Genomic DNA, 20,189 nt, shown 5'->3' with positions numbered 1-20,189 from the left:
GCACAGAATTTATCAGGGCAGGCATCATAAAGAAAAGACAGTAGGCAGTGAGGGGATGAAAAGAAACCACTGAATGATGATGGAGAGTCCAGACTTCCAGGCTTTCTTCATATCAAGGCTTCTGGAACAACAGCAGGAAACAGCCACCATGACATAGGGTCATGGTGATTGCAATCATTGGTCCCAGATAGCAGCTCATCAACAGCATGAACATATATTAGGCTGTTTCGTTTTTTTTTTTTTTTACTTGCTTCTTCATGCTCTACTTACTCTATCAAAAAGGACAGGGTGGAGATAGTGGGAAATGGTGTTCTCTAGCCCTGTTGGCCAATACAATATAGAGCATTGCCCAGGTCAAGCATCTTCAAAGAATTGAATGAATTACATTTGAAGCATCTTCAAAGAATGTAATTCTGTCAGAGAAAGCTTCAGTCCACATGCAGATCCATCATTTATGAGCAGTGTTACTTGGGATAAAGAAAGTAGCCTATCAAGGCTCAGATTCCTTACTTAGAAATAGGAATAATATCATATGTAGGGAGTGAAAGATGTTCTAAATATGAAAATAGGTACCATGCAAGACTATGAATCTTCTTGTTCTATACTCATCTATGAATATTGACATCAGACAAAATATATGATGGCTACTATCAGTTAGGAACTTTGGTGGCCCTCCCTTGTCCATGTAGGATGCATTCCAAGACAAATTCTACAGACAAATAGTTATCACTAAGTATTCATGGAGGATGAGTATCCACAGAAAGTAAAATTCAGAATTGCCCAAATCTATTATTTAAAATGATACAGTATTTGTATCCAACCTACTGACATTCCACTACACACGATAACTCATCTCTATACTATATATTATGTATAATACAAGGCAAATGTTATAGATGAATAATCATTATATTAATTTCCAGAGGAATGATGATGATAAAAAGTCTTCACATGTTCAATACACACAGTGCTATTTCTGAATAGTTGCAACCCATAATTACTTAAACCCACAGATACAGAACCTGTAATTGTAATTTCGTTCCCTAATGCATTCCTACCTTAAAGTCTGATTCATAAATTAGGCACAGTAAGAGGTTAATAGCAACAACTAATAATAAAAGCAAAGTAGAACAGTTTTAACAAGCCACTATAATAAAAATCAGGCAGGTATGATTTTCTCCCTCCCACCCCTCCCTCCTTTATTCCCCCACAATGTGTTCATTTGCTGGACTGTGTTTACCAGCCATGGTTAACTATAGGTCCCAGAACTTAGACTAACAGGACTATTGGTGAGAAAGGGAGACATATGTACACCAAATGATTTCTCAAGGGTTGCCTTGCCTTCATTCGAGACTACAAACCCAGCTTTATGCCTTTTACCCCTAAACTCATTCTAGTGCTCACTCTAACTTAGAAAACTGGCCATTTTAAGTCCCACAGTTATCCAAAGTTTCTAATATTAGCAACACCTACTAACAATAGCAACAACAACAAACACAAAAATGATTGGGCACTAGCATTATACCTGAAAACAGTAAGTTAAACTAGAGAGGCTAGCACAATAGTCTCTTGCTTATTTTAACTTTAATAGTCTGTCCTTCTGTTAGTTTTTAATCTGCAGCACTTTCAATAGTTAATAGAAAAGTAAAATTAAAATTTACATGAAGGTCACATGTAGGAATAATATTAAGGACTCACACAAAGACTGTCTTCAATTGGGTTTTACAACCCATCATTTTTCTTCAAAGGAAATATGAGCAAATTTTTGGCTGCCCACTATGATGGGACTGCACTGAGTAGCGGGTGTTCTTAGCCCAGTCCCAAGAGCTGAGAGCACCGGGTGTCAGAGTAAAAAGGGAGCTTGGGACTGGGAGCAGGCTAGCATTCAGTACCATGTGGGTGGTAGATCATCTGACACTCATCTATTTGCCCAGTGTATGACCACAGCTACCAAGCAGAAGTCCACAGAGAAGGCAGGTACTTTCACTACCGAAGACTGGTCATCTAGAGATTCTAGTTCAAACACATCTCAGGTCTCAAATATAGGAATGCTATTTGTTTGAATGGTAGTCACCAATGAAGTATATTAAATTCTGTTTTGGGCTCCCACTACGCATGACTGTGACAATTAATCTCAGATGTCAACATGATGAGATCTGGAGCCACTAGAAAGATAAGCCTCTGGGGAGGCTTGTGGGAGACTATCTTGATTAGTTAACTGAATGGGAAGACCTATCCTGAAATGAGGTGCTCTGTTCCTTGGATTTGGGTCCTGGCTGAATAAACAGGAGTAAGCTAGCTGAGGACATTCACCACATGTCCTGATTGTTGATAGAATGTGACCAGCTGCCTCAAACTCCTGCTCCCCATGATATCTCCACTATGATAGACTGCATATCCTGGGACTAGAAATCAAAATAAACCATATCTCCCTTCAGTTGTTTTTGTAATAGATAGTTGATCACAGCAACAGGAAAGGTAATTGATATAGTCTCCTAATCAGACCTTGAAAATAAATAATAAATAAATACACACAATAGTCTCCTTCTCTTCCCCATTCATTCATATCTTTCTGACTATGGAACTGGCCATCGAAACATAAACCACAATAGCATGTACCTCTTCCAAGGTGGTGTCTGAGATGCCATATCCTGTCAGGTGTAGGTGCTGTAAGTTCTGATCCAGGGCCTGGCAAAGCCCCTTGAAGCAGGTCTTGTCTGCATCCTTGGGGATGGTGTAGGTCAGCTCACCTCCACTGCTATCTTTGAGGAATGCTTGTGGAATATAGACCTGTATCAAGGATGTAACACGAGCCACATCCTTGGGCTCCTGGGTTTCTAGGACAGAGGGCTACCAGGAAGAGAAATGGGTAAGAAAGCAGTAAGGAAGATCAATCCAATCACTGAATTCTTGAGTAATATACTCATATATGTGTTATTTCAGAATTCTATTTCAAAACATGGATAGATTGCTGCATTTAAGCAGGAGGGGGCCTTTCAATGATGTGTTGCACATTTTCTCTTCTTTTTTAATATATGTGTATGTGCACACAGGCACATGTGCACCAATGTGGAAGTCAGAGGACAACTTGAAGGTCATCCTCACTGAACCTGGAGCTCATCAATTAGGCTAGACAGGCTGACCAGTAAGTACCAGGGATTCTTCTTGGCCTCTCAGCACTGAGATTACAGGTGCACGTTATCAAACCTGGCATTTTTATGTGTGCTCTGGAGTTCTACCTCAATGCCTCATGTTTGCAAGACAAACACTTTACCAGCTGAGCCATCATCCAAAACCCTTTTTACTATATTATAAAACAGAAATTTACAGTAGTAAACCTGGTGAGCCTACTTTGACCCATGTGTCCAGACTGGTTCCAAATGCCCTGGAGACATTTAGAGTAATGCATAGGAGTGATGCTCTCCTTCCCAGAAAAAAAAAAAATCACTACAGAGACTCAAATCATAGCAGTTATATTGCAACAACAACAACAAAAAAAAACAGGTTTGAGTGTTCCAAAAGTGATAACTACGATTCTTAGCCAAAGAGAAAGGGGCCTTCTCTGGATAGCAATATAATCACCTCAACTAGAGAAGAGGCAAAGAAAAACCACATTCAATGGAGTCAAGGGCAGACTTCTTGAGGGTCACCAAGGATAAGACAGTCATGAGGACCTGGAATGTGAGTTTCTGGATTCTAAACACAGGATCTCTGCTCCTTTCCTGAATGACAAATAGGCAATAATAATGACAGATGTGACTTAGGTCTGATTTCTCCTTTCCGGACCATCTCCTTGCTGTCTGCCTCTACAATGGGCAGGGTTCGAGCCTCCAGAAGGGAGTATCACTGTCAAAATGATTTCTAGAACTCCTTGGCCATAGTGCTTCCTGACCGCTGTTCTTGGTACTTCTCAGATCATTCTGGCCGCTCTTAAGTTTCTTCCTAGAAGATTAAATGTGCCCTAGGGATCACAGATAATAGCCCTCACTGCTCGGGCTGAACAGCGTTATTTAGGCTCCTGGGATATTGTTGACAAAAGGCCTCTAGTTGGACATTACTGTTGTACAAGTGTCCTACTTGTGACATGGATGGGACAGGGCTTCTCCAGTGAAAGAAAGGAGTGGCACTTCTTACTTGTTTGGTAAGCGTCAGGGTGAGTCCTTGGCCATAGGTCTCCTTCAGGCTTGCAGGAGGAGCACAGCATCTGAGCCTCCCCTGCTGGAGAACAGCCACATGGTCACTGAGCATCTCGGCTTCATCCAGGTGGTGGGTTGTGAAGATGATGGTGCGACCTGTGTCCAAGCACAGGATGTATCAGAAGCAGCATAACAAAGGCCCTTTCCTAAGAATGGTGAACTGGTATAGGATTGAAAGAGAGTTAACAGTGTTTTAAACAGTGGGTACTGGAAGGGTGCTATGTAAAAACGTAGCTAAGTCTACTTTGAGAATTAGAGATCCTGAAATTTTTTCATTATAGTTTCCCAAAAGGTCTTGACTGCTGTTTTCACAAATGCCCTCCATGCTCTCCTCCATTAAGCTTAGGAGACACTGTCAGGCAGGAAGGGAGAAAGAGCTATGAAATAAATGCCCTGAGTTCAGCAGCTTTGTTTTCTAGGGCTTAGATGTAATAGCATCAAAACATACACTGCGTCCTAGAAATCACATAGAAACCTTGAACCACAAGAATGTGGGAGCCAGTGGTGGGAGATTACATCATAAGGGGAGAGATGGCTGAGTCCAGCACTGTGGCTTCCTTCTCACACATTCATGTGTGTCTACAATGAACTGAGAATTCATTACCTTCCCTGGTGGAGAAGAAAGTCTCTGATTTACCTTTGAAGAACAGAAGGCACAGAAACTCACAGTATTTGAAAAAAGCTACTTCAGTTAATATAAATAGATGATGTTCTTGCTTTTAGCTACTTTTTCCCCATTGGGTCTAATTGAGCCTCATTTTGCTGGTTTATCAAACAGAGTAAACATGTTCATTGATTCCGTTTTCAAGAACAAATCTTTAGAGAATGACAAACTTGATTTTAATTCTACTTAATTTCATATTTTTCATAAAGGAAAAGGAGCAAAAGGCCAAGAGTCTTATTGTTTTTTTTCTCTCCTTCAGTTTGTTTTCGTTATTGTTTGGTTTGATTTTATTTGAATTTTTTGAGCCTATATCTCAATCTGTAGCCCAAGTTGGTCTAGAGATCACAATGTAGCCCAGGCTAACTTCAAGTCCATAGCAATATTCCTATCTCAGCCCTAGGATTGCCGGGAGGTGAACCACAGTGTCTGTCTTCCAGTTCACTTTTTAGAATCCACCTAGAAAGAAACAATGAAATGGAGTTCAAAACACAATAGAGAGTGGAGTGCCCAGTGCCAGTTCTTGCTATAGAGGCATTATAAAGACAATGGGCAACAGCTTTGTCTTTTAGTTCCTGGATGCTAAGAAAATGTACTCATTGCCTGAAATAGGACCATCTGGTACTCTGATTAGAGCTACCCTGCAGTTCAGATGCATGTCTCCATACAATACAATAATCTAAAAACAGAAGTCTACTCAATCCAGACTCTTAAAGGAAATGAAGGGAAGAAGGGTGGTATAAGGGGCTGAGAGAGCAGGAAGAGGAACAGAGAGGTATTGGCTAAATCACATAAAACTTCAGTTATGCAAGGTGGTAGATTCTGGAGACCTGTTAAACAACACAATGGCTACAGCTATTCATTGTGCATGAGAAAATTACTGAGAGATTAGCCCTTTAATATTACACACACACACACACACACACACACACACACACACACACACACACACACACAATGTACATTTGTAAGATGATAGGCATGTTAATTAGTTCTGTTTAATCTTTTCTCTCTGCATACAAATATCAAACATCATGCTACATGTACAATTTTTACTTGTCAACTATACTTTACTAAAGCTGGAAAAGATAAGTAAATAATTCCCAAAGAATTTAGATTACAGACACAGATATTTGATCCATGATGGCTCCCAGGGGATGTTACTGCAACCCAAGATGCTGCTCTATCCTCAAAGAGTATTCTTCCAAGCCATTACCCTATTGTTTCTTTCTGATTCTGATGGTGCAGCCTACCCATAGGTTCTTCCCAAAACTTACAGTTCCTGAATTCATCTCTGTGTATCTTTGAAATGACAATATCCTCCTGTGTATGGAGAGTCCACACACCAGATACTGAGCCGTACACTTTCACTAACAGTTCACTGACTCCTTAGAGCAGTGCTTCTCAGCCTTCCTAATGCTGTGACCCTTAATACAGTTCCTCATGCTGTGGTGACACCCAACTATAATATTATTTTGTTACTACTTTATAACAGTGACTTTGCTACTGTTGTAAATACATGATATTCAGGATATCTGATATAAGACCCCTGTTGAAAGGGTTCTTCAATGCCCAAAGGGTTACAACCAACAGGTTGAGAACTGTTGGCTTGGAGAATCCTATAAAATAATGAGACAGTCTCCTTTTGTAACAAAGAAAACTGCAGCTTAGAGGAGCTTGGCCATCTCTCCAAGCTCACAAAGGAAATGTACAGCCAGTCTGAAATGTGTTCTAGGCATTTGTCATGATGTGCCACCTGGCTCTGGTGTCTCTGCCTCATTATTGATCTTTCCATGGTAGACACTGAAATGCTGGCACCAGAGCTGATCAAAAGCTCACACTGTCCACCAAAGAGCAAAACATACACACAAGATTCCCAATAGCATCCGATGCCCAGTGTTCTGATGGGAAATTCTCTTTTCTCCTCAGCAGGTAACATTGGTTCCCACACTGTCTTAAATCTTTCTCACAAAGCTGTGCCAGTTGTTTACAGGAATGAGCTATACATTTTCATTTTTGAATAAGTGTTTTCTTTTTACTACCGTCTAGCCAATCTTCTTGCAGACTATTAATTTGGTACTTCAGTCAGTACAACAGTTCCAAAGGAGTCTTCCAAAGATGAAAATAACCTCCATTAAACAAGGGAAGTAACAGCAGAGTTTAATGAAGATGATCTTTTTCTCAGACTTGCACTGCATCTGTCCATTCTGAATATTCAAACTTTAAACATTGCATCAACTAACCATTCAAGAAAGGAAGAGAGAGGATGGGGACGAGATCTGTGAAATGCCATCCTTTGGACATGGCACGACTGATACACATATGAACTCACAGCAGTGTGGCCACCTGAAAAGATCAAGCCAGTTGTGGCTGGGGAGCGAGAAGAATTCTTTCTTGAGGATTTGGCCACTGCTAGTTCTCCTATGTGCTGGTGGATGGCTCCACCCCCATGTACTTACAGACAGTTCTAAATGGATTTAATGAACTATAACCAAAAAAGACGTGAAGGTGGAAGTGGCATGTTGTGAGTACATGTGAGGAGTTGGAGGGGGAAGTGGAGGTATATATGATAGTTCATCATATACATGTATAGAACTCTCAAAAGCAAATTCCAGAATAGAGAGAGAAGGGGTTCCCAAAGAAGTATTTGCAGTTGAAGGTTGCTGGTATAGGGAAGGCCATTTTTCTTTAGGGAATGGCTAATATTAAGTTTCTTATGCCCCCAGCAGATGACACAACACTTGTACCTATATATGTAGTACTAGCTGGACTCAATGAGCTATTTTTAAAAAGCATAAAATTGGAAGTGTAGTGTGTCAATGGGGCAGGGAGAGTTCGAGGGAGGCAATGAGGGATGGCTACGTTCAAAATATTATATATGTGTAATAATTTTTCAAAGAATATTTTTAAAGAAAAAAGTATAGATCTTTAAAATACAATTAATAAAATTTTACAATGACTCATCTATGATTCTTAAATCAAACAATAGTTGTTGGTTTGCACTGTTTAATTTGTACAGTCCACAAGAGCAGGGAAATTATAATCCATTAATTTAACCCTCATCTATCATCTTTATCAGCCCCCACTCAAAGTGGCAGGAAAGTCAGGAATCCAATCTCAAATTTTAATCAGTGCCCATAAGCTGCATTCAGTGTTTTCCATCAGAGCTTCCCATTTTCGCATTCTGGGCCCTCATTCTGTTCTCGCAAAGGGCATGTAGGTAAATGGAGCAAAGAGGCTGAAGAAAGAGTTACAAGTGGGGGTGAAGAGGACCTAACCTCTTCTGGCCGAAACCAAAGGGCCCTGTCCTCTCACTCTCAGCATTTGTAGCATGGGCAGGGACTCCCTAAAGGAGTCAGACCAAAGGGTTTCATATCCCGTGCCTCCCGCTTATATGAGGCATTCTGGCTGCAGACCCCAAAACCTGCCCTGGCCTCCAGCAAGACAGCTCCAAGGGCAGCATCTCTCACAAGCTCTGGCTCCCTCTCAGTGTTGCAGCTGTGCATCTAGGAAGAGTGAGAATGCCAGTCCCTGATGCTTCCCCGGGGGCCGGGAGTTCTACTCAGCATCCTGACCTCCGAGCCAGCTCCATAGACAGGACCTAAATTCTTCCCATGCAGCTGTGCAACCCAAACCAAGAACATATGAGACAGCAGAGCACTATCTGCTGGCTCCATTCTCAGCTCCTCAAGCTGGGTTCTCCTTCTGTAATTCCTCAGACCTGTGAGAACAGAACTGTTGCCTATTTGCTGAAGAAAAGGGCGGACTCTAGACTGTTCTTTTCCCCTCATTTTCTTCTACAGCAAATCCTGATCTCCCCCAAGAAAGTTGGAGTTTTAAGTAAAGCCAAAGTAAAGTCGTATGCTAGGAAAGGAAAAGAGGGTAAAAGGAAAGCAACATTTTATAAGATTGTGTGTAACCTTGCCTCAGAAGTTTTGATAGTCCTTCAACACTGAGATGTGCTTCACTGTTCCCCAGGTTCTGTTCAAAGAACATTTCTATGTAAACTGCTTATTGCAATACTTCCTACCTGTGTGGAGTATGGAAACAGTCAGAAGATGAAAAGCAGCATTTGCCTATCCAATGCTTGAAATGGCAAATGATCATATTACAGAAGACAAATGGATTCTCTAGGGCAGAGATGTTTCCCTCTTTGTCAGTTAGCTTTCTCTAGAGAGGTGAGATGATCAAATGTCCATCTCACCATGCCTCAGCTTCCTTGTGTAATAGAAGGTGCTACCATTTTTGATCCTGAAAACCTTCTAATGGTCTACATTTTAAGGGCCTATTTTCGAGCCTGATATGCTAATGGGAAGTGGTAGGACCTTCATGAGATAAGGCTTCCTAGAAGGAAGTTAGGCCCTTGGAGCATGTCCCTCCTAATCTCTCTTTGCTTTTATGCCATCATGAAGTGATCATCTTACCCCATCTACCATAATACACTGTACTACCACAGGTCCAAAGCAAAAGGACTTCTGTGGCTAGCATTAATTGTCAATTTGAATAGGCTAGAGTCTTTTGAGATGAGAAATCTCAATTCAGGGATCACCCACATCAGGTGGGGTCGTGGGTATGATAGGGAGGAATTGTTTAGAATGATGATTGACGTGGGAGGGTCCATCCCACTGTGGGCCCCAGAACCATCCCTGGGCAGGTGGGCCTGAGCTGAGTAAGATAGCAAGACAGGAATTGACCCGGAGAGTGAGTCAGCAAACCATGTCTGTCCATGGTTCCTGCCTCTAGTTTCCTGCCTCCAATTTTGTACCTGCAGTTTCCTGTCTTGAGTACCTTCTCTGACTTCCTTCAGTGATAGATTATGACCTGGAAGTATATGATAAAATAAACCCTCTCTTTCCCAGGGTGCCTTTGGTCAGAGTATTTTATCCAGGCAACAAGAAAACAAATTAGAATGAGGACTAGCCACTCATTTACCAGAAGCTTTGAAATTAGGAGCCCAAACAGTCTTTTTCTCTGCTAAGTTAATTATCCGCCACAGCGGTGGAAAGCTGACTAACTGAGGAAAGTTTGTCTTTGATGACCTCTAATTGCATCCTTTCATCTTTCATGCTTCTAAAAGTGGAATAAAATCTGGGCAAAACCAGTTTTGAATGATATCACCTATAACTCTAGCTCATTGACTGTATCACTGCCAATATTGAGTTAAGAGATCAAATACAAAGTAGGTGTTCTAAGTATTATAATATATTAGAAAACAAATGTATCATAAAGTATTAAAATATCTTACTTGTTCTGAAACAATATACTGCATCCTCATTGTAATACAACTTGCTTCACATACATGGTGCTTCTCAAGCACAGCACTGTGGAGAGAGAAAGTGGAATGAGTCTCACCACCTACCTTCCCGGTACTTGAGTAGAATGTCCCAGAGGCTGCGGCGGGAGCAAGGGTCCACCCCACTGCTTGGCTCATCCAGAACCACCGTCTTTGACATGCCCATGAAGGCAATGCCAATGGAGAGTTTCCTCTTCATGCCCCCAGACAGAACTCGAGCTGGCTTGTGCTGGTGCTGAGTTAGCTCTACCTCATCGAGAGTCCTGGAACGACAAGAAAGTCCTCATTCTTCTGCCTGGACACCTGAAAGCCTTGCTCTGGCTTTCATGTCATGTACAAGGGCTGACTGTGCCTGAGGTCTTTATAAACTGTGCAGGGTTCTTACATCAAGAGTTAGGGATGCTAGGGTGCATGCTAGGCACAGTAGCATTGGACTGATATAGATAGATTAGATAGATATAGAGATAGAGATAGATATGGTAGAGATAGAGATAGAGATAGATGGGCAGATGGTATCATGTCATAACACCAAGCATGATGTTTGTCATGGTGTCTGCAAGGCATTATGTGCAGAAAGCACTTTGGTTGACTCTCTAGAGAAGCATCTCTCCTTTTTTCACTCAGGCCTCCTGCAAAGAAGGGACCTGACTTCTTCTAATACACATGGAGAACAGTACATTAGCAGAGGCAAAGCCCCAGGGTTCACCAGAGTCCTTTAACTTGCTGGCCCACTGTGCATGAAATTTTTATGGCCCCATCTAACTGACTATATAATCATGATTTTGCAATGCTGTCCTGTGCTGAGCAGAAATCATCAATTATCACTAACGTTAGACTAAGCCTCCAATTTTCTTTCAGTCTTGAAAGTTCAAGATTGCAGAAAACTAACAAAAAGACTTTTTGATCATATTATTTTCCTTCTCCCAACTCCTCCGAGATCCTCCCCACTTCTTTCCTCTTTACCCACCCAACTTCAAGTTTTCCCTCTCTGTAAAAAAACAAAACAAAACAAAAAAAATAAAGAAACAAAAAAATCAAAAAGACAAAGCAAAACAAAATTTTAAAAAAGCACACAAAAACAAGGAGTCCATTTCGTGCTAGACTGTGTGCAGTGACTAAGAGACTCTGGAGCACTCGGACTTAAATGGGACATCACACCCCTGCCTTCGAAGCTCAAGGAACTATGGGAAAGAGGAAGTAAAAAGATTTTAAGAGCCAGCGGTGGTGGACAACTCCAAGGAAACAGTGTCTTCCCAACACAGCAAGGGCCGATGCACAGATGAACTCACAGAGACTGTGTCAGCATGCACAAGTTCGATCCAGACAAAATCTCAGCACGAGGAAGGGAGAGTGGACACAAAGCCCCACTCCTAATCCAGAAGTTATTTGTAATTGATAGCTTCTGGAAGAGGGGCAAGTTTGTGTTCTTCCATGGAGTAACACTGGGTAGTCAGCCATACTCCATGGCAGCCACCATGCTCAGGAGCAGTTGGTCAGCAAAAATGTGATGTTTATTCCCCTTACTACAAGCCTACCCTCTTTGCTCACATAATTCCAAAACCACTATGCTTTAAAGGCCATATACGAGTTACTTACTTACTCTCATTATTTACTTTAAGTCTTTCCCTTTTAACCTTTCCTAACCAGTGAAAGTGGAGTCCCTCCCTCTGAGCGACTGGACAGGCCTGCTTAGCACTTCCTGACAACCTACAGCTGAAAGGTCACTGCAGCAAAGGAGGAGGCTGCCAGCCAGGTGTGTGAGCACCACCAGGGCTCCGCACAGCTGAGCTTCAAGAACACTTGGCTCCTGGAATGCTTCCAGGTTCCTAGCAAAGTAGCAAGTGAATGACAAGGACTTCCTTGTCCAATGAATGAGGACAATTTTCTTATCAGTTTCATTCTTTCTGCCTTTTTTGCCTGACACACAGAGAGTACTCAAATCGGCTTCTTACTGTCTAGTTTTCAGCCAAAAGCCAAGGCAGTTTGTGTTTAATCCAAGGCTCAGAGTATGTGTCCTGCTTGGTACATCTCAGCCTAATCTCAGGCAATGACTCAGCCCCTGTTCTCCAGGTGTAGCCATGGTTTAGAAGACCCCGGCAGGCAAGAGGAGAAAGAATGGTTCAGCGAGTGCCTGGACTCTGTAGTCTCCTAACACCTTTCTACATGGACCATTCTAACCCAGGGAAGGCCATGAGCCCATTCTGCTCATTTGAGGGTGCATTAATAATAAATGAGTCAGCAAAGAAGATGGACGAGAAAATACGTTTTTTAAAAAAACTGGCAAACGCTTTCAAACTTGCCTGTTCTGGTTAGATTTCTAACATACCAAAGTGCTTACTGTTTGTCTCTTCTATGGACAGCACTCAGGGCCTCTATCATATGTCTGAGAAGCGCACATGTGGATGGGTCCTGTTGATGACCGTACCCATGGTCAGTCCATCAATAAATACAATACCAGCTAATATCAATGGAGTCAAAGGACTTGACTCCTCTCCAGATAAAGACACATTGCTAGGACTTTTGGTCTCTTGGGTATTGTCTGAGGACAGTATATGAAAGCTGCTCTCTGGGGCTAGAGGAGGAATCTATGGCAAAACCTGATCAGTCCTAGCCTGCTGGTTTTAGGGCATGCTCATAGGCTTAAAATGGACATAACTATCAATGAAAAGTAAACCACTTGCAAACATTGCCCAAGTGTTATTATCTGTTGTTTTGTTTTGTTTGATTTTAAAAATCCAAAATTACTCAAAGGCTAGTGTTTTCCTAATTATGGAGGTTTGGAAATCAAAAGAAAATGGATGATTTCTGATTAAATTAAACTTCTGATTTCTCATAAGGACAAGAAATCTCCCTAATAAGAACATCATTAAGCAGCACAGAACGGAAAAGGCTTTTTCTCATCTCAAGTCCCAATTATGTGCCAAAAAAATGTGTTTGTAAACTTCTCTTCAATCATCCATTCATATACATCATTATACAGCAAAAGTTTATTGAACCCTTAAAATGCATGGCACCTGTCACCTTCTAAGGGCAGAGAAATAAATCAAATTTTGTCTGTGATTCAAGAAATTCAGAGTCAGGTGGAAAAGCCAGATAAGAAATTACAATAAATACAAAGAAACTAAGTCCTAGGTTCTGCAGGAATGCCCTCTGACTCTAAAGGAAGTAGCAGAAAGAGTCGGCCAGATGGACAGTGAGATTTGGCAAGGTGGCGATGTTCGAGCAGTGTGTTCCAAAGAATGTTGTAAAACAGTTGCCAGGACTTGTGGGGGCGGGGCAGGGAATGAATGACATATTCAAGAAACAACAGCAAATCTTATTCTTGCAGTAAAGGGGAGGCCATACAATGAACCCTGGGTAAGGTAGGTGAAATGGGCTTGAGTCAGGTCTCCTATCCATTGTAAATCCTCTATCTCTCTAGGTCTAGATGTACGGCAGGTGACTCATGACTTACAGACCATCTTCCTCCCATTTTCTCTAAAATTGCCAACCTTAAAGCCCAGGTCACCAGGAACTGTCACTACTACTGATATTGCTGTTGTATGCCAATCCCAGATATGCTTTTTAGTCTGTCCTGTTCCTCGGTTTACTCCCTTGGGATTCTTGGGAATTTAGTATACAATGTATTGCCTGGCACTGGGAGTTTTGTTTAATAACTTATGGCTTCTAGCAGCATCATTGTTCACCTATGCAGCGAACTTCTGTTCAAATCCATATGTGGATATGTATGTGTATGTTTATGACTATGTGCATATGTAGAGAGAGCTTCTTATGTAACCCAGGCTGATCCTGAACTTACTACACAACAGAGGATGACTGTGAGTTCCTGACGTTTTGTCTCCACCTCCCAAACATGAGATTACAGCTGTGGCGGACAGTTCACAGCTTATGCACTCTTAACTGTAAAATAATGCTGAAAGTGGATAGAGGTTTCAGACACTCTGCCTTGCCCTCCATTGCCTGTGTGCTGCACCACCTGGACTCTCTGGAGAGATGGTCTTCAGATTCTTTCCAAAGTTCCTTCACTGCCCTGTAACCAGCAGGGTTGCATCAAGCAGTCTCCTCTCTAGTTCATCCGATCTTTCATTCTCTGCTGGACCACTATCAGCAGTGGGCAGATAGGATGCTACAATTCCTATCTTCATACCATCCTGTAACCTCATTTTCCCAATGTGGCATCATTCTAGTTCTCTGCTCCCATTGGGGAGAAAAAAAAGTGCTATTGCCGTATTCCCTTGCCTTCTCTCCTTAAATGGCTCTAGAAAGACCTCTATCCCCAAACTTTTCTTTTGAAGGACATTAATGGTGTCTGTGTAGTAAAGCAAAGATCAATTATCTGTCTTCGTCTCACTGAACTCTACACAGAATTAAGGTATTAATGCCTTCATCTGCCTTAAGGGGCCAGGTTCACTCTTTTGTCTTTCTCTTTCCCTGCTGCCACTCTCTTTTGCCTGGTTCTTCCTCATCTGACATCATCATTGGGTTACCGTAGACATGGCTCCATCTGTCATTCTCTCTCTGCTTCCACATACTGATCTCATTTTACACCAAGATAACCTGTTCCCAACCTGAGTTCCATAATGTTCACTGGAATGTTATGTGGTAGCAACACAACAACAGTATTTCGATCACTCCAGGTTCGAAGATGTTCATCTCTTGGCTACTCTTGTCTTCCTCAGATCACAGGAGGGGAGAACAATCATGATCTGCCTCTTGACAAGTGTTCACTCCAGATATTACAAGATCTGCTACCTCCTTTGAGCTCACGTGTTAATGAATTCAGACCTTAACAAAAACAAGCTGTGCTACAGATCACTAATCAGAAGTATGTTAGCTCTAAATCAGATGTTTTCAGTCTTCCCTCCCTCTAATTGAGAACTACTGTCCTAAAACATGATCTCATTCTGATTGCTTTTGTGTAAATTGGCTCTGTTGCTAGGTAACATGCTGTGAATTGATAACTGTTAAAGGTTGCCTAGCGCCCAAATAAGAAAATGAAGCCTATGTTGCATTGTCAGGAGCTTTATTTAAGCTCCCAGTCACAATCAGAGCAGAATTTTCAATGGCCCAACATACATACAAATTTTCAAATTAAATAAGTATGTAGACTCTAGATTTAAATATATATATGCATATATACTTGACATAAAAGCAAAGCACTTATTATATTGGGGGCAGAAGAGTGCTAGCAGGAGAGGAAGGGGGCAATATAGAGCAATGAGTATGAGTATGAGCAAAGTCCAATGACAAACATGAATGAAAATGTCACAATGAAATCCATCATTTTGTATGGTAACTACAAATATACAAAAGAAACTTTAATTGAAACAAGTGACCTATGTCTTTATAGTACAAAGGAATACATAGTATGCAGCCAATTGACTATCTAGTATATATGAAATCCATGCAGTTATTTCATATCAAGTACTAATTCAAGCTTGAGATGGTTTTAAGTGGTATAAAGTAAGCTTGTTCTCTGTACAGTCAAGAGATAATTGTTACTTACATTATTTCTGCTATCATTCACTCTGAAAAGATATTATGAGGTGAACAGAGAATAGCATTTTACAGCAGAGAACATGCCAATGGGGTGAATTGTGAGAAAGAAGGAAATGGAGAAAGAAGCATCTAAACAAACTTTGTGGTGCCATATGCCACTTTCCACAAGGGCTCTTGTCCCTTGAGGATCTTTTCCATGACTTTGAATTTAATTTGCATTTGACCCTCAGAGAGTGAGCATCTGTCCAGGGGGACATTTGATTTGTTTTACATATGCCCTTGTCATAGCTGGTGTCTAAACATAGGCAGCTATCTCAAGTTGAAATGATCTAAATGCTGATCTCTTCTGAGAGCGAGCCAAGGAAACCTGGGCAGCAGTGCATTCCTCTGAAGCGCTCTGTCACTTCCTCCTGAACCCTTGCACTGAGAGACTGTCAGGGGGAGCTGCACGGGGATTTCCCCTGATGCTCTGCTTTCACATCCTAGCCCCTGAGGCATATGTGAATTCCCCGTTCTGGGTGTGTGAGCTTATCTGTTCTATTTCTAACAAAAGAAAGCCCATAACACTGCTTTGCTCCATCAGTCTAAAATCTTGTGTATAAACCTAGACAATTCTGTATCAGAAGATGGTCTACTCAGTTAAGACTTCAGAGAACCACGCTTCTGAGGAAGCTTTCACAAGGAGCCAGTGTTCCCCCATCCCCTTAAGATCTCTACTAAAGGATGCTAGGGGACATGCCTTGACCACATTTTAAAGCTACTGCCACCTATATTCATTAGACTCATTGATCATAATTGGTAACAAATAATTTTTGCTTCTCAGACCATCGTAATGTTCACAGGGCTGAGTATGCTGTGGTCAAGGCAGTGGCACTAAAATGTCCTGGAAAATTCTTTCTCCCCTCCCCAGATAGTGTAGTCATCCTAGAAACAGAATATCCTCTGTTCCTACGTGCTGCAACCCAAGGTAAAGGCAGCCAAGTGCATTTGACTTGTAAGAGCCCTAGGGAAGACCGTCATGACCCTGTATGAGTTGCTCATCTCTCTGAGGATCAACTACCATGTCTGAAAATTGGAGACAGTCTCCATATTGTTCTTGGAAGATACCTTCAAATGGGACCACGGCATGTTCTCCACTTCCAGAAGGTTCTTGGGAGCCCTCTCTGGCCTACTCCCTCAGCACCCTCATCTGTTCACTGCTGCAAAACAAATCTTCTCCATCACCCCAACCCATCACCTGCCTTCTCCTTAGTTTCCTATGTGTCCCCCTTTACACTCATGGCCACACTCGTCCTGTGATGCAGCCCGTACTACTCTCCAGGCTGTGGTAGGCTGGAATAATGTGATTTCTGCCTTTGTAGCTGTCATTCTAGGTTTGTGATTAGTGTTTCTTTCACCTCTGCTGGGATCCATAGGGAGGCAAACAGCAGGGGTGCTGCTTCTCTGTCTACAGTCTCTCCCACGGTTGTGTACCTGCTGTGGCATGGAGATATCTACTTTGTAGACCTCAGACCAATGACAGTCCTCAGCTCACTCACACCTACGTGCCTGATAAATTTGTTGCTCCTTCGCATGCCATACAAGAGTTTTTCAACCCTTTCCCTTGTCTTCCTTTGCATTTCATTGATTCCAGACACACACAACTTCTACCTCCTGTCTAGCCACTCTTGCCATGCTGCCTCAATTCCTCCCCCATTTCCAAGACAAACCATCAAATCTAGTTCTTTTCCGTAAAAGCCTTCTCTAAGATCCCCAGGACTGTTGGCTCTGGCATACTTCTGTATGTAAGATTCATCTGCTAATTTTTTTTTCTTCTCATACTTAGATAGAGCTGATAGTAACTATCTCTGTGTTCTTTACCTGCAGGATGGGGCAAAGACAGGAAGAGGGAATAGAGAACTGTTTACTAACTTGTTGACTTGCTGCTGGAGCTCCTTCTTGGTCCACCAAGGTGCTTTTATGGAGGCAAAGAGCACTAGGTGTTCCCGCACAGTTAGGTTGTCCAGAAGAACATCCTGCTGTGGACACACTCCCAGCTCCTCTCTGACCTTGGACATATCTGTCTGCAGGTTCTTGCCATTTATGATGATGGTTCCAGAAGTGGGAGGGTAGAGCCCCATCAACATGGATCTGCAGAGAACAAAGATTCAGTACAAACACCAGGATGATCTGAACATCAGTGAGCAACTTAGCTCCCAAGTGGTGTATGCAGCTTACAAGGAACATGCACCTTCTTCTGACCAGTTTTCCACATGGTCAATTAAAACATAAGGAATTCATGGGGACGTTGATTTGTTCAAATGTGAAAGGTGGACATATGAATGTGCCCTGTCTCCCAGGGGGTAAAGTGTGATTGTAGACCTCTACAGTTGTGTCAGACTTGGGTGAACAGTCTGAGTGAAAGAAGATAGGCTCAATTCCACTTATATGGAATTCTAAAATAAGTAAACAATTAGCAAACAATAGGTCAGTGGCCACTCGGGGACCAGGGCCAAAAGATGACACCGAAATTTTGGAAGGGAAAAGAAATGTTCTGTCTTCACTGTGGTGTTTGCTCTGACATCAGACAAATATGTCAACCCTTACTGAACAAATGCATAAACACACGATATTGGCTGTACAAAAATTATGCCTTGCTGGGCGGTGGTGGTTCATGCCTTTAATCCCAGCACTCGGGAGGCAGAGGCAAGCAGATCTCTGTGAGTTCGAGGCCAGCCTGGTCTACAGAGTGAGATCCAGGAAAGGCACCAAAACTACACAGAGAAACCCTGTCTCGAAAAACCAAAATAAATAAATAAATAAATAATGCCTTAAGAAATTCAATTAGCAAATCTTTGTTATAATCATGTCCAAACCTATTTGGGAATACAATAGAGTCATAAATTTAATGATCCCTCAAGTATCCTTGGGAGTTGGTTCCCCAATAGTCCCTTCACACCAAAATTTAGATACTCCAGTTTAGTGTACAAAAATGACAGTATGCATTCAGTCTACATAATTTTTCTATGTACTGTAAAGCATTCATATATTGTATTTTTAATGAATGCTGACAAGAAAAAATAACGGTACATATTTAGGGCAGATGTAATATTTTTCAGATAGTTTTGATCTATGCTAGGCAAATCTTTGGTCACAGAGATTCAACTGGATCCACTCTGTATGAGTCTTAAGGGCCTTTATTTTAAATGGTAAAGACCCAGTTCAGTAATTGGCTCTCAGGCTCCAAGCACTGCTAGTAAGTAAGAGGCAGGCATTTAAAATGACTCCAAATGTACTCCAAATCTCACTAAAAGACAAGTAGTTAGTGAACCCTGAAACATCCAGGACCTTCTTATTTAATTCTCATCATTCTGTAAGACAGGTGCCCCAAGCTCCCCGGGAAGACATGCGCATTAGCAAACATTCGCTGAGTTATTACTTGTGTAACTCGTACATTCCCAATCTGCAAGTTCCAAGAAAAGAGAAATGTTTCAGTGTTCGAGGACAAACACAGATACCCCATGCTCTTCTTTTGATTTGTCTCCAGTGAGAGCTTTCTGGAGCTCCACTGACACTACTATTCTGCCGTTCTCACTAATGCTGAGACCGCTTCCCCTTCATCCTTTTTACTAATCATACATTAGACCTGTGCACATTTGGGGAGAAAAAGAATAAGAAGTGATTTGCTCAAAAGTGGCACTTGGTAATTTTTGCAGTTAGCCTTAAGTAAGGCACTGTTCCACAGCCAGCTCAAGGCTATGGATATTTGAACTCATTTCCCTGCCTCTGAGGCTACATGATTGAATTCTTTAATCAAATTTGAAACTACTGGGTCCAAAACCAAAATCCAGGACTTGGCAAGAAAAGAGTCAAAGGAAAAGAAGATGACAAAAAGAAAAGCAAAATTCGTAAGGTTTATAAAGAGGTCTCAGCTCTTTGCCTATAATTATTCAAATAAAATTATACTTTAGCAGGTATCAAAGGACTTCAAAAGCTTAAAGTAAAGCATGTTGGATTATTTGCAGAAAACAAAAGAAGTTGGGTGTATTACAAAATATCCATCCACTTCTCCCCTTGGAATCTACTCCAGGTCTAAAATATGATTGAAGATTACCAGGGGGAGGGGCTTTGGAGAGAGAGCTTGCTCTTTCCTCTGAATCACTAAGCTCTATCCTGAGATCAAAGCAAAATAAAAATGGAAGGAGAAGAAGGAAAAAGGGATGGAGAAGGAGAAAAGAAAAAGGGGGAGGAAGGCGGAGTGGGAACGGAAAATAAGTTCTTGAAAATGGGACACACATGATGGTCGTTTTTCCTGCACCGTTGGTTCCCAGCAGGGCCGTGATCTGGTCTCTGTGGAAGGTGAGGGTGAGTTCTTGCACAGCCACCTTGTGGCCTTCATATTCCTTGGTCACAGACATTAGAGCCACTCCTGGGGTACCTCCTTCCAGTTCTCCTGGGCCATTTTGCTGTGAGAAGCCTGTGTAGAGAATGGACATTCACCATGAAAAGATTTCAGGAGCCTGGAAAACAATGCCAACGCTATCAAATCATCTGTTCCTTT

At 41.8% G+C, this 20,189-nt stretch overlaps 1 protein-coding gene across 1 annotated transcript in view; it reads right to left on the bottom strand.

Annotated features, from left to right (window-relative positions):
* Positions 1 to 20,189, bottom strand: part of Abca13 (ATP binding cassette subfamily A member 13) — a 446,515-nt gene that overhangs the window by 199,953 nt on the left and 226,373 nt on the right. Inside the window, exons 37-41 of the mRNA XM_052734499.1 lie at positions 19,925 to 20,105; positions 17,561 to 17,779; positions 10,217 to 10,413; positions 4,135 to 4,292; positions 2,620 to 2,850 (exon numbers count right to left, since the gene is read on the bottom strand). Coding sequence (XP_052590459.1) covers positions 2,620 to 2,850; positions 4,135 to 4,292; positions 10,217 to 10,413; positions 17,561 to 17,779; positions 19,925 to 20,105 — 986 coding nt within the window. The remainder of the gene's footprint in view (positions 1 to 2,619; positions 2,851 to 4,134; positions 4,293 to 10,216; positions 10,414 to 17,560; positions 17,780 to 19,924; positions 20,106 to 20,189) is intronic.

The sequence above is a fragment of the Peromyscus californicus genome, unplaced genomic scaffold, assembly GCF_007827085.1.
Source record: "Peromyscus californicus insignis strain IS unplaced genomic scaffold, ASM782708v3 Scaffold_13__1_contigs__length_99412109, whole genome shotgun sequence".
Lineage (NCBI taxonomy): Eukaryota > Metazoa > Chordata > Mammalia > Rodentia > Cricetidae > Peromyscus > Peromyscus californicus.
This window is presented reverse-complemented; position numbering and strand designations above follow the sequence as displayed.